Source organism: Mytilus edulis, chromosome 14, assembly GCF_963676685.1.
Source record: "Mytilus edulis chromosome 14, xbMytEdul2.2, whole genome shotgun sequence".
Taxonomy (NCBI): Eukaryota; Metazoa; Mollusca; class Bivalvia; order Mytilida; family Mytilidae; genus Mytilus; species Mytilus edulis.
This window is the reverse complement of record NC_092357.1, coordinates 30,349,522-30,364,161: the sequence shown is the minus strand read 5'-3', so window position 1 is coordinate 30,364,161 and position 14,640 is coordinate 30,349,522. Positions and strand designations below refer to the sequence as shown.

Here is a 14,640-nt window from a genome sequence, read left to right as displayed (position 1 = left end):
CCTCTAGTAAAATTGCGAATGGAAATGGGGAATGTGCAAAGAGACAACAACCCGACCATAGAGCAGGCAACAGCAGAAGGTCACCAACAGGTTAGTATACATTTGACCAAGTCTCCCGCTTATCCTGAAAATACTGGGAAAACAGCTAGAAGACACCAGGTTCAAGTACATTAATTTACCTAGAAGATAATTCCAATTTTAAGTACAAATTCCAAAGCAGACAAATTCAATTTCATTTACAATTTAATAAGAACTCCAAAGACAATTCCAATTTCCTTACAACAATGTACAATTTACCTGTAAAGTTTTAAGAATCCATTCACATAATTCCAAAGTTACCTACCTGACAACTTCTATAAAATCCTTTCTCAGTAAAAATACCATACTGTCAAGTTTCTCATAAATAGTGAGAAGGAACTGACATCCGAAACAAACATCCTACACCACTTAATAACATAGGCAAAATTCTCCTGTGCCAATTAGTTCTCTATTTATTATATAGAAATATATATGAGGTGAAAGTCAGGTACAATTCCAAAGAAGTCTTGAAATCTATCCAAACTACTTATATATAACCAAATTTATTGTTTCAAATGATATGATGAGATGAGATGGTACATGTATGTAGATCAAAAATTCCCTAGACTCCGTGTTGAAAGTGATCCAGATATTTTCCAAAACAATGCAATATCGGTTTGTACAGTCAAAACAACAAAAACTTGTATTCAAACACTACATGTACTATTTTTAAAGTCTTCACAAAGTTGTTCAAAATACTCAGATTCCTTTTCCAATTCCAAATCAGACTGGGAATTACATAGATACTATTAGATAATTATAAGCAGTGAGCGGTGCAAGTAAATTCTAATGATGGGAACACGAAACTACAATGTATGTATATATCATTAGGAACATCCACAAGTTTTTACATGGTAAATCGGTGATATGCACAATATAGATACAGATAATTAGCTTAAAACAAACAGAGTAATTCCACAATTAACTAACTCAATACACACAGGCACATCAATGTTCCAATACACTGAGACAAAACAATTGAATAATTAATCCCTTTAGCAAACTTCAAAGCAAGTCGAAATTGAAATAAATCTTTCAATTAGACTTTGATGTTATCTAACAAACAAATAAATTGTTTCTCTTGTTCATGTTGTTTTGTAAATAGAATGACCACGATATATAAACAGTCCAAGTTTAATAATGAGGTTTTTCACATCCAGTTTTTGCCTCAGCCAAAATTTTAATTGGCCTCCTCAAGGTGCAAATTCTTAGGAAAAACAAATGTAATTTTCACAATGACTCACTAAAAATGCCATTTTAGGGTGACTGGGTGATATGGCCTCCCTTATCTTTAAAAGTAATGACTTTTTGCAAACTTTATCAGCATATCACTTTCTATAGCTACCAGAACAGTTAATGAAAATTAAATCTGTTTCTGCACATTCACATGCTAAATAATGTTTGCATGAATTCAATACCAAGATCAGTAATCCAGTGAAGTGTTTTTACATCTACTTTAATTATGAATCTTGGTTTTAGATTAGATTTATATTTCAGCTTCAAGAGTCTATTGCAAATCTGACATACATATATGTCTGCATATGGAAAGTTTTACTGCATAGTGCAGTCTTTCCAAAATCTTAGTTAAGATTTTATTGGCCTGTAGATATGACTTTTACAGGCCTTCTACAGGCCTTGGCTCAGGTGGGCCTGCAATTGAGCATGAAGACTGTTTCTGAAACTGACAATCAGCTTATTTTTCCTTTTAAAAGTCACAGAATAAAAACATAAAATCAGAGACATATATACTCTGATAAAATAGAATGTAAAGCCAAAAATTAACCAGAAGTTTCTTCAGTGGTTTATTGGTCCAGTAATGGTATTTGTTCAAGCATTTCTGGTCCCATCATTGTTTTAACAGTCTTTTACATCATAATTATTACAAAATTCATTCTCACATTTTCACTGGTCATTCCCCTAGTAATTGATGGCATACCAATTATCACTGGACATTGCCATTGCCACATGTCATGCATGTTTATGAAATCTTAGGAATTATAGCTACATATAGGTTAGCTCACCCATAGATGTATACATCTATGGCTCACCTTACCAGAGATTAGATTGTACTCACAGACTGATAACAATCAGGCAAATAACATCTTAAGTTTAAACCAGTCAGGATTAAACCAAGTGCCCTTTGAGTTCAATGTAAGCATGCTAACAAGGGACCACCCAGGTGGTAAAAAAATATACATTGCAATCTTTAGAAATTGTAAGTGATTTTTTTATCACATGTTACTTTTACGAAGCTCAGAGAATAAGTAATGCAAATCATTATCAACAGGTACACCTTGTTTCTCTCACATCTTGTTCAAAACATAAGGTACTGGAAAATGTTACTTCATTCATTACAGTGAAAAATTCTAAGATAAATCGCTTCCTGTTTATAGCACTTAAAATATAAATTATCAAAAATTGATGTTCATTATTTGGTCATTTTATCTTAAAATTGTGAAGTTTAACGAAGTATGCAATTCAAATCGTCCCGTGTTTCAAATTTCAAACACAAAAAGTGTTTGCTTAGCCTAAAACCAATCATAATAATTATATATATAAATGCTTTCTCCTTGTCTTGGCAATTTCCTCCGACTTTTACATGAACCAGCTAATTATGTACTTCCTCCTAACAGAGCCTCTTTCCTGTTCTAATTAGGGAGGTAACATTGAAAATGTTATTGTAAAATACTTTTCATTTGGGGTAATGCAAAGGGTTTTTTCCCCAGTGCCCTCAGCTCCCCCCAAAAAAATTAAATTAAAAGATCAGGAAGTTTTTTCTTTTGAAATTTTTAAAAATTTACTTATTTAAAATTGTACATGATTTTTTCCTTCGATTTATAATATTCAATTCACCCTTAAGCTTAATATCCTTTTTTGCGCTAGATTAAGATTCAATTTTCACAATTTCTTATAGTTTGTATGTGCACAAATCTTAACCATATATATATACGATATAGATAAAATGAAAAATTATTTTAAGAACACAACAGCAAAATTTTTTTTTTAATCATGTTAATAGCAAACAGAACCTGGATGGAAGGGGAATAACTCATATTTATTTGAAGAATTTGCTGAAAACTTTTTTAATGTGCCAGACATGCACATTTGCATTATTTTTGTATTTTATTAACATGCTAGAAAATAAAACTATCTCCTTTCCACTAATACAGGTAGTAGCATCATACGCCACAATTTTAATCCTTTACATATACCTATATAAACCTATATATGCAAATCTTTTGTACATAAACATAACCTATTTGTATATTGGGTTCAAGTCTGTTCAAACAGATTATATCTGAAGAACCCCTATAAAAATGTAATTAAATTTGACCATAAAAAGTTCTAACTATCATACATTGTATACAAGTAATTAAACTAAAGTTTAAAATCTACTTTGACAATGAGGCTTTATAGATGTGTGGGCACTATACGTCTATATTATCTACATGTTGGGTAAAACGTACAGTCATATTTGTACATACAAGGTGCCAATTATTCTCTCTTCTTTAAATCACACCTAGGCCATCTTATACACTTAAATATATAATTAAAAGACTGTAAAAAGGTGTCAAAATGCCCAATATACACAGACATGTATTTATGCCAATTAATTAATAATTTTGTAAAATAAGATGTTGGCTTAGAAAGGGGTAATATATTATTTATATGCATAGAGTGTATATTAAAATTTGTTCTAAATCCCATATTTGCCTGCTTTGCATAATTTTACTTATTATTCTATTCAATAAAATAAATTGATATTGAAATTTTCATCATATCTTAAATCTATCCATTTACTTCGAATTCTGATTTGAATAAATTTCATCTCCTTATTTTTATCATGCATATGAAACATTCCAATGTGCAAATTATAATATATATTTATGGCCTATAGGCAAAAGCATGTATGTCAAGATTTTTAAATAAGTTATGCTGATGCTTGAAAAATGAAACCTAAATAGATGTATTGTGCTAAGGCACAGAACTTGACAAACTTTATTATTACTTTTTCTAAGTCAGGTTAACATGATAATGGTAGTTCTCTTCGAATGTAAAACATTATGTTATGAGGGTCTGGATATGGGGGGGGGGGGGGGGGGGTCTGTTATTCTGTAAACATTTAATTTTCACCTCTTTTTTCTCTATTCTTCAAAAAATTAACACCTTTTTACTCTAATCTTCATTTTTTGGACCTTTTTTCTCTAATCTTCATTTTTTTTTGCCCTTTTTTCTCTAATATTCATTTTTTAAGGGCATTATTTTTAAATCATTTAACTCTATCTAAACCCTCTGTTATCAGTGCAGCAAAGAGACTTCATGTTAAATGAGAAACCTTGTATGTACAAATGTACTAATACTACTAGTACTGATGTCTACTTAATACCGAACGATAGATGTGTCTATTTTACCTGTATAAATCTCTTGGCTTGCTGTGAAGATAAAAGAACCTATTTAGTCTTTATACAATTCAGTTTTTCATTTTGTTAAAATACATTGACAGCAAACATGGCAAATCTCGGCTCAGGCTGTAGTTTTGCTTGTTTCAAAAGTATTTGAGATTTTAATTTTAAAAGGGGGGATTGAGAGAGTGATGCTTTCTGTTCTAACACGGTACTGGAAATTCAGAAATTATTGTGATGTTTTTATTATTGCGAAAAATGCTACAGGGTTATCATGGTTATAATCGCATTAATTAAAACTCACATTTTGATTTTTTTTTAATACCAATCAAACAAGCATGCCATGACAGGATTTTTATTATTTTTTCTGAATATATCACAAAAAATTAAAATTGCACTTTAGTCTAAAATGAAAGAATTGCAATTATAAATGCACACAATAATTTCTGAATTTGCAGTAAATAAATTGATTCAAAGTAAGATCAAATCGCCATAAGCTTTTTAAAATGAGAAAAAAGTTTTCAAATAAATATTTACAAATAAAATTGTTCCAGAGGTCATTGACAGAAAATCTTGACTCTCAGAAATTTGTGATTTTTTAATCTTAATCACTTGTCAGTATGATTTGGCACTTTGGATCAAAAATACCAATCTATCAATGGAAACACCTTAAGGGAAAGCCTTGCTACACATTTATATTTAACATCCTCAGGAATACAATCATATATATGTACATGTATAACATTACTTCCTATTACTGGTATTAGGTGACAAGATAAAAACTTCATTTTAAACTTCATGTTGACACAGGTGATTATTACCTGTGGAGGTGATTACACAGGTAGACATCAAAAGAAGTTATATAACCCTAATATGGTTATCATTTCAATACACAAAAGAACAACTTGACAATTTGATAAAAAATAACCACAACATTGTCCGACATCGGATTCTTATGTATATGTCATTTAACACCTTTTATTTTTTGTCATCTTGAAAAGAAAATCGTAGAAACAAAAAAATATCAGTCGTGGGCTACAATAATGTAAATATTAATTATTATCAGAATTGTTATCAGACAGATTAAAATGACCTCTACAAACATGACAAATATTTACAAAACTTATTATAATGATTACATCTAAAATGCAATTTCCTATTTTCAATTTACATGTACTTAAAAACAACTAGGTGAAATTTTAGACGAGAGTCTCATGTTCATATTCATGTAAATGTACTTTGTTGCGAGTGAAAAATTTAATATATATTTCTCCTAAAAAATAGCAAAACTTAAGACCTTTTCAATTTCAACATGGCATATTTTAAGGCTAATTATAAATTTAATTTCTAACTGTCAAATGTGGAGACATTTTTTTAATTCATAATCCGAAAACAGACGATGAATTTGTTTCTCCCATAGGTTTAATGGTATTTAACTATGTTAACCCTTTCCTCCATAATAACGCCTTTTGACGCCACCCCTTTACTCCATAATGACGCCTGTGTAGTGCTTTAGTTAAAACGCTTTGACTACAAAATGTCTGCATCAGACTTTAAAATAATTGTATCCAATATCAAAAGGATATTCATGAGAATATCTGACTTGAATTTCATTGATGAAATATTCCTTTTCACAATGCATTAATACTTTAAACCTGATGATTTCTTTTGTATTGAAAAAATCCTATGCAAATCAAGTATGTTAAAAAAAAAAAATCCATGGAGGAAAAGATTTCCTTTTCCAAATTAAAACTCCTGTGATTGAAAAGGACATGTACAACAATGATCAATACTTTTGCAGTTGTACCAAAAAAGCTTCGGATAATTATGGCCTTTGGTAATAAATTAGCTACACCATGTACATGTACAGGTCTATCAAAGCATTCTAAACTTTTTTAATTAAGTTTCTTAAAGGTTACAATTAGTGAATTAAACCCACATGTGTTTTAAACTATATCATGTATATTATAGATTAGAGACCATCTGGCTGAGTGTTGTTTTAGTGCCTAACAGTACTAATTGATAAGGAGAATATATATATTGCCAATCAAAATGTGTTAAACTCTAGCTACATGTAGCATGAAATATCTTTTTGTACATACATTTGTAGGTGAGAATCTTGGAAATGGTATTGAATACATTTGTACACCACATGTACATGTACGTATTTGAAAATATGTCATGCATGTGTACATGTGTATACTGTACATTTGAACAAAGCCATTTAGCATTGTTTAGGAAGATTTTATGTTAAAATCAGGGCTATTATTTTGGAAATTTTGCATTGTATTGAATACAGGGAGAAAATCAGTTAATGGAAAAATTACCATCAACAGCAATTCTGAACTCAATTAAAATGTACATGTACCATGATTACAGTGTATCTGTACTACAAATGAATCCAAAATACAGTAAATGTACCAGTACTTACTTATAACATTATGAAACTTACCGTACTGATCCCTGCTGTTCTGCAGACATCTGGTTAACTAATTGGGCTGTTGGTGATGGGGGGACAGGATCACAGTCCTCGGTGGATGGGGAAATGTCAGCACCAAACTTTGTTCTCATCTGTACCCCATATGTATTGCTGTCATATGATCGGTGGGTGATCTCTTCCACACCAGGCTGGGGAGCAGGGGATGGAGGTTCATCCACTCGTTGGTGGCCTGCTACACAATATGGCGGGGGAGGCTCTCTGTCCTCCTCTGGATAGGGTGGAGGTGGTGGTCTGTCTTCTGACACATTATGAGGAGAGGCCATCACTGCAGACACATGGTCCTTGTCAAATTCATTAATCGGCTGTGATGTTTGCGGTAGCGGGGGTGGTGGTGATAATGGCGGCGGAGGTGGACTGTCTCTTGGTGATGATGTCATGCTTGATGTTGATTGTGGTGTGTCTGGTCTAAGATCCTCAGTCAGAAGTGAACTAACCACTTCAATCTGAACACTGCTAGGTGTGGTTGGTTTTTGAATGACAGATTCAGCATCCGGAGTTGAAAACACAGGAGTCTCAAATTGAGGTTCTATAACCGATACTGTTGGTACACCAGAATTTAATACAGAATCAGTACTTTTACTAATGTTTTCTTCAACTTCATTTCTGTTTGACAGTTCATCATGATCATTTTGTGGAATAGCTGGGCTTGGTCTCCTTGGAGATGGAACGGGTCGTGATGTATTAGCTGGACGTGTCGGTGTTGTTGGTTTTGAAGGAACAGGGGGTTTTAATGGCACATTTGATTTAGACACAGGCACTTCTGGCTTTTCAATAGTCCGTGGTTTTGAAATTACATCACTCACTTTAGAACTTGAATGTTCTGATTTTTTGTCAACCGTATTAGAGGAAGTAGTGTCTGAATCATTATCATAACTCCTCCTACCAGCTCTGATTCTATATTTATCACTATAATAAGTACGACTTTTGTTTGGTTCAACAGCTTCATCATTATCCAGGGTGTCAGCCGAACGAGAGCGATTACGTTGACTTAACTGTGTAAGCCCACTATGTCTAGAATCAGTAGACTCAGACATTTGTTCCCTTATTTCCCATGATCGCCTTTTTGACTGAAAGTCAGATCCAACGTTTACATGAGACAGGTAATTATCAGCCTTGACCAAAGCTGCCTGAATTTCCTGTTTAGTCAGACGGCCCCCAGTCTCACTATCCCTATTGCGACGCATTACTACTCCGGAAGTGTCTTCTGTCGTGGACGAGTGAGATGATTTCGGGTTCTGAGAATGAGATACACTCTGACTTTTGTCACTTGACACTGAACGTATTCTATCGCACTGAAATGCTCTTTTGTTGCTATCAGCTGACCTTGACCTATAACCTGATGTCACACTAAGGTCATATTTGTTATTTTCTGTTTGAACATCACTTGTAGCTTCATCAACATCCATGTTTTCCTCCGCATCTTTTTTATTTCCAGATGATGAATTACTGCCTAATCTACCGTCAGTTTGTCGCCGTTTCCATAACAACCCACTGTAAGAAGAATTTACATTTGATCTGGCACCAATGTTTAGACTGGAAGGTCTTTGATCAGAAATGGTCCCTTTTGGCACATGTGACATATCGTTATTCCCCTCATGTCTATTACGTGTTGATTCAATGTTGTGCCTATGAGAAAAGTGATCATCTGAATGTTTACCGGCAGTTGGACTTGTAGGTGTACTAGAGTTTGGTGATAAAACAGGTGAAGGAGTTGCCTCCCCTTTCTCTGATAAATGAGTTTGGTCAGTTGAATGAGGGTGATTCGAAGTTCCCTCAAGCCTTGCAAATAATGCTCGAGTATGTAAAAACCTTTGAACATGATTAGTAGCATCTAAGAGACCATGATCAGATTGAGGTACTGGAGTGTTTTTGGTCCTTGTAACGGCTTCAGTTTTCTTACGTTTTATTTCTGGAGATTTCTCTACTTCTTGTGCTCGATGATGTATTTCTTGTTTATCATGTGGCTTATTTACTTGAAACAGTTCTTTCATTTTACTAACATTAGACCCAAATAATCCAAGGTGTGAATTTGATGTTTTTGATGTGTTCTCAGCTGGTTGTCTATGCCTTGGAGGCGAATCGTTATCTCTGTTTCTAGGTTTGAGTGATGGCGGCATTTCCTCTGATGATTTTTGTCGCTGCAAGCTTCCACTACGAAACCTACTTGCGGTAAGGACGTCCTTTCTAGGGTCAGCCACAGTACCCATATTGATAATCTTAATTAATTGTTATGATTTATAATCACTTAATTTTCCATTAGGTATCCATTGACCTTTTTTATTTTTATCTTCTATTATCCTTGATTCTTATGCGTAGATTATCAAATGTAATTTACAGTTTAATCCAAATATAAGTTTTTATATATAATGTGTCTTCACGCTTGTGTTATTAAATCAATGAACCTTAGCTTGAACCAACAAAGTTAGTATCATCATGTGTTTTCAAATACATCTGAACTGCCCTAACCATTCCTGAAAGAACCCATCTAAAATGAAAATAATTTGAAAATTAATTCCTGGTATTTCTAGTTTTCAAATACTTTTAATTTACAAAACAAATTAAGTATACAGCAATAAATGAACTAGACAAAATTATTCAATTACTATTGTTATAAAATAAAATGTTGTCTCTTTGACACATTCCACATTCCCAATTTAATCTATGACTGCACATGTTTGCTGTGTTAAGCATAAAACAGTGTATAGAGAAATAAAGTAAGAACTGGCCGTGGTTGATAAAAAATCTTTTCTAATTTCATAGGTTTTCTTAACACTTAAGGCATTAAAAGTTTTAAGTACACATGAATGTGACAAGATACAAACAAACATGAACAAGACTAGAGTGCACACACTGAAATGTCTCGCCTTCTTTACTAATCCTTGATACTATCTTGATAGACCTAAATATAAAGCTTTATTACAACTGTCACATAAACTCAACATTAACCAAGAAAATGAAACATTGATTAATGAACCATGAAAATGAGGTCAAGGTCAGATGGACCATGCCAGGCAGACATGTACAGCTAACAATTCTTCATTACAACAAATAAAGTTGACTTATTGCTTATAAATAAAGAAAAACAGACCAAAACACAAACACTTAAAACTTAGCAATGGACCGTGAAAATGAGGTCAAGGTCAAATAAAACCTGTGTAACCAACATATAGATCATAAAATATTTCCATACACCAAATATAGTTGACCTAATGCATAAAGTATTAGAAAAATAGACCAAAACTAAAAAACTTAACTTTGACCACTGAACCATGAAAATGAGGTCAAGGTCAGATGACACCTGTCAGCTAGACATGTACACCTTACACTCATTCCCTACACCAATTATAGTAGACCTATTGCATATAGTATAAGAAAAACAGACCAAAACACAAAAACTTAACTATAACCACTGAACCATGAAAATGAGGTCAAGGTCAGATGACACCTGCCAGTTGGACATGTACACCTTACAGTCCTTCCATACACCGAATATACTAGCCCTATTGCTTATAGTATCTGAGATATGGACTTGACCACCAAAACTTAACCTTGTTCACTGATCCATGAAATGAGGTCGAGGTCAAGTGAAACCGGTCTGACAGGCATGAGGACCTTGCAAGGTACGCACATACCAAATATAGTTGTCCAATTACTTATAATAAGAGAGAATTTAACATCACAAAAAATCTGAACTTTTTTTTCAAGTAGTCACTGAACCATGAAAATGAGGTCAAGGACATTGGACATGTGACTGACGGAAAGTTCGTAACATGAGGCATCTATATACAAAGTATGAAGCATCCAGGTCTTCTACCTTCTAAAATATAAAGCTTTTAAGAAGTGAGCTAACACCGCCGCCGGATCACTATCCCTAGGTCGAGCTTTCTGCAACAAAAGTTGCAGGCTCGACAAAAATAAACAATTTGAGTACTAAATATTGTTATAAAAAAATCTTTAAAATATTCTTACTTTCTTATTAGAATTCTCAGTAAAATTATAAATACCAATGACAGTGTTCCAGCTAGGTTTTCAAAAGGGCAGGGTGCCAATCCTGAAAAAGGGCATTTAATGCGAGATATGATAATATGAAAAAGGCATATTTTAATAAAAGATGTTAATCAAACATTTGTGTTTATTCGTTGAATCACAGGTTATACAAGAACAACATCTTTAGCCCATATAGAACTCTATCTTTCTACTTTTAAGGCTGAAAAACTTGTCAAGCAGCTTGTCACACAAGTTTTTTTTATCATTGCTTGGCACAGTTGAACTTTATATGCAGTATGTTTTGAAAGGAGATCTGTTTCATACTGTTTCTATGGTCTACCACATTTTACCAGTTTCACCTTTCTACCCCTGCTGTGCTTGATGGCAATACAGCACAAAACAGCTGTGCTCAGTAAATTCACAATTTTAGGATATAAAGCAACAGTGAAAAATAGTATCAAAAATAAAGAATACAGAAAAAGATGACCAAGGCACCCTACCAACACTGCTACTAAGACCCTCTTTAACTTTTCCCATAACTCAAAATAAATACCTAAACATATATATTCTTAAGCAAAAAGTATGGAGACACATTTTAGAATATGTAAATGGGTTACTCAATGCTAGGAAAAAAATCAGATTGAGTTATCTTTCTTTATTCGGGTGTGCTCCTTCTTTGGAGGATTATAAACAGTACGTAAATATGATGTAAATATGATCACAATATGGCGGCCGATTTTGTTATTTTCGTATCAAAAATGAAGGCAGTCAATGACAAATACGTCTGAATTTTCTGTTTATTTTACAGAAAACAAGTAAAACAATGTCTTCAACTAGTTTATAATGGTTTTCCAACTTTCTGTCATTACGTTTCTTCCATGAAACTACGGTAAACATCGCAAATTGTGCCCAAGTTGTTGTATGCACATTTCTTCAAAGATAATTGCCGACTGACCGATTCTATTTGAACGAATTAATGTTGATGATCATTAATGACCCATCCGATAAACGGATTACCTATAACAACAGATTATGACACCAGTTGTAACCATTGATTAGCTTGGGGTGGTAAACAAAGTCATAATCTTTTCCCCAGGTAAAATTTAGTAATTAGCGTATCATATCAATATGCAAATTAATATGCAATTGATCTTCAAAAAAGGCAGGGCGCCCTGGAAACTGTAAAAAGGGCACAGGGCGCCACTCGGAAAAGGGCGGGCGCCGCGCCCTCTGAAAACGGCCTAGCTGGAACACTGAATGACATACATTGTAAATTATTTATACATTTTGTACATGTACACAATCAATTATGTTGTTTTTATCAATTCAGATATTTTATGCAATCAGTATTCACACAGTAATAACTGTTGTACATGTGTTGACCTATATATATATATACGATCAAGATAATGTTTTTACATAGAAGAGATATTTATAGTACTTGTACAATACAATATTTTGTTTTGAATTCTTAGAAATAAAATTAAAAGAGTATGTAAATACAGTGGTGTTTTTTTCTTCTAAATTGTACATCAGAATCCTGGTTTATACATTTGTATTTACTTTTCTATCAATTATAAAAATTTCCAAACAATGCCAGAACCTGTCTTCCTCTTTTTTTAAATTGAAAAAGGCAAGTTGAATTAAAAGTTTATGTTGAACCCTGATCATGCTGAAGTAACAATTTTGCAGGGATGAATGTAATAACTTTAAAATCAGGAAATCAATGTTTGCTTTGTTAGTACAAAGTATATATACTGTATACATTTGTAATAGCATACATGTATGAATAATGTACAATTTTGAAGGAAATGAATGTTTTCGCTTTGTTAGTACATTTTTTTTTGTACATAGTATATAATTTAGAGTATGTAGAATATACAATTACCATAAAGTTGATAAACCTGTACCGTCTTCTTTATAACCAAGGCTTACATCTGGAAAGAAAATGAAGAAAAACAAATTTTAATTTAGAATTTTAATAATTGGTACATCTAGATCTGTATAAATCTACCATGTGAATACATTTAAATACATTTTTTTACTAATCACAGTACCCAATAAATTCAGGGGCTGTGATGATGAAAAAAAGAACTGCCCTCAATAACCCCAAAAATGTATGTTTATAATATCTTATTTTTTATATCTTATTAAAATTTTGACTAATCATTTGCTGTAAAAAATACAATGATTACATGAACAATGTATATGCAGCTTTTATTTTAGAAATCAAATTCTAAAATAGGTGAATGAGTTTCTTACATTCAGTTAAGCAGGAGCCTGATGGTATTCAAGATTAAATCAGTAAATCTTTCACAAGACAATATTCAAGACTACATCAAGTTCATGAAGTTTTGTATCTTTAAATTCAAATCCTGCTTTGAAACTTAGCCAAACTTTGTTCTGTTCTACACACACTTGTTGGAATGTGGTCTTAGCTAATGACATAAAAATGTGAAAATTTTAGTTTCACGAAATCTGCAAATTACTGATACTTTTCATTTGATGACATATTATTATAAAATGGGTAAAACCATATGCAGGTTTTAGAATGCAAAGCCTACGAAGATCAATTTGGCAACCCCGTCCCCTCATGCCTTTCAAAAAAGGGGGGGACTAGGAAATGTTAGTGGAACATGTAAAAATTATATACATTAAGTATACTTGTAGCGCCATAGTGCCCCCTTCATCTGCCTCTACTACAGAACTTATGTTGAATTGTATTAGTGAATGATAAAATAAAATACAATTTTTGTTCTACAAATCATGGCAAGGTAAATAATATTTTTTTATTAGCCTTCTTTTTTTTTTTAAATAAGTACACTAGCACTAGATATGAACTCCTTCAATGCAAACCCTTAATTATATTTTAACCACCAATAAGGAAATTCCTCCTTAGAGTCTACTTGCTTCATTTCAATGGGAAGCACTTGTCAAACGAGCTTCTGTACAGGTTGTATTGTCATTTACTTCCGGTTTTTTGGTTTACAGTACTTACTATTTACATTTTTTTGTGTAACATATCGTTACAAAATATCCACAAATTTAACTGTATGTTAATAATTTATCTATTTTATGTTCATCTGTTAGCCTTTTTCCTCTCTGAACACACCCAATCAGGATTATCTCATCTGATTATTACCCCGGTGTCACCGCTACCGATTTGTCACCAAACGGGTCACATAATAATTTTCCAAAAGTCTCTGACATTTAAATTTTTTTAAATGCGTTTTCTAGGAGGATATTCATTGACTATTGAAAATATGAAGTGTTATCGCTGCATTATAATGCAATTAAAATAATATTTTGATAAAAAACAAACCTTTCTTCGCTTCGGCAGCGCCATTTTGTTTTGTGACCTATGACCTCAGTCTTACAAAGCCCCCGGATGTCCAAAAATTTCCAATGAAGGTGTGTTTGAATTTATTTTATTTTGGAGGTGTGTCCAAATAAAATACTTTTCATAATTTTCATACGTTCAAATTCGTTTATTGCAGGGTATTGTATATCTATACAGAAATTTAAGCTTTAAATGAGACCACTATAACACAGTAACTCAAGTTTAACCAAATTTGACGTCTATTTCTTTTTTTATGTCACGGTGTGTGTCCGTATAAAACTTTGTGCTTTATTTAGACAGACTATTTTTTATATTTGTGGTAGAGCTACATA

The 14,640-nt window shown here is 32.7% G+C and overlaps 1 protein-coding gene across 9 annotated transcripts in view; it reads right to left on the bottom strand.

Moving 5' to 3' along the window:
* LOC139502446 (neurabin-1-like) overlaps window positions 1-14,362 on the bottom strand; it is a 54,629-nt gene extending 40,267 nt beyond the window's left edge. For 3 of the 9 annotated variants that reach the window (XM_071291919.1, XM_071291924.1, XM_071291921.1), the window contains exons 1-4: window positions 14,291-14,349; window positions 12,857-12,905; window positions 6,934-9,466; window positions 4,491-4,511 (exon numbers count right to left, since the gene is read on the bottom strand). In XM_071291919.1, coding sequence (XP_071148020.1) covers window positions 4,491-4,511; window positions 6,934-9,188 — 2,276 coding nt within the window. In that variant the 5' untranslated portion in view covers window positions 9,189-9,466; window positions 12,857-12,905; window positions 14,291-14,349. Of the gene's footprint in view, window positions 1-4,490; window positions 4,512-6,933; window positions 9,497-12,856; window positions 12,906-13,798; window positions 14,120-14,290 lie in introns of those variants that run through there. The other 6 variants (XR_011658843.1, XM_071291922.1, XM_071291925.1 and 3 more) reach the window with 4 other exon arrangements.
* Between the last annotated feature and the right edge of the window lie 278 nt (window positions 14,363-14,640).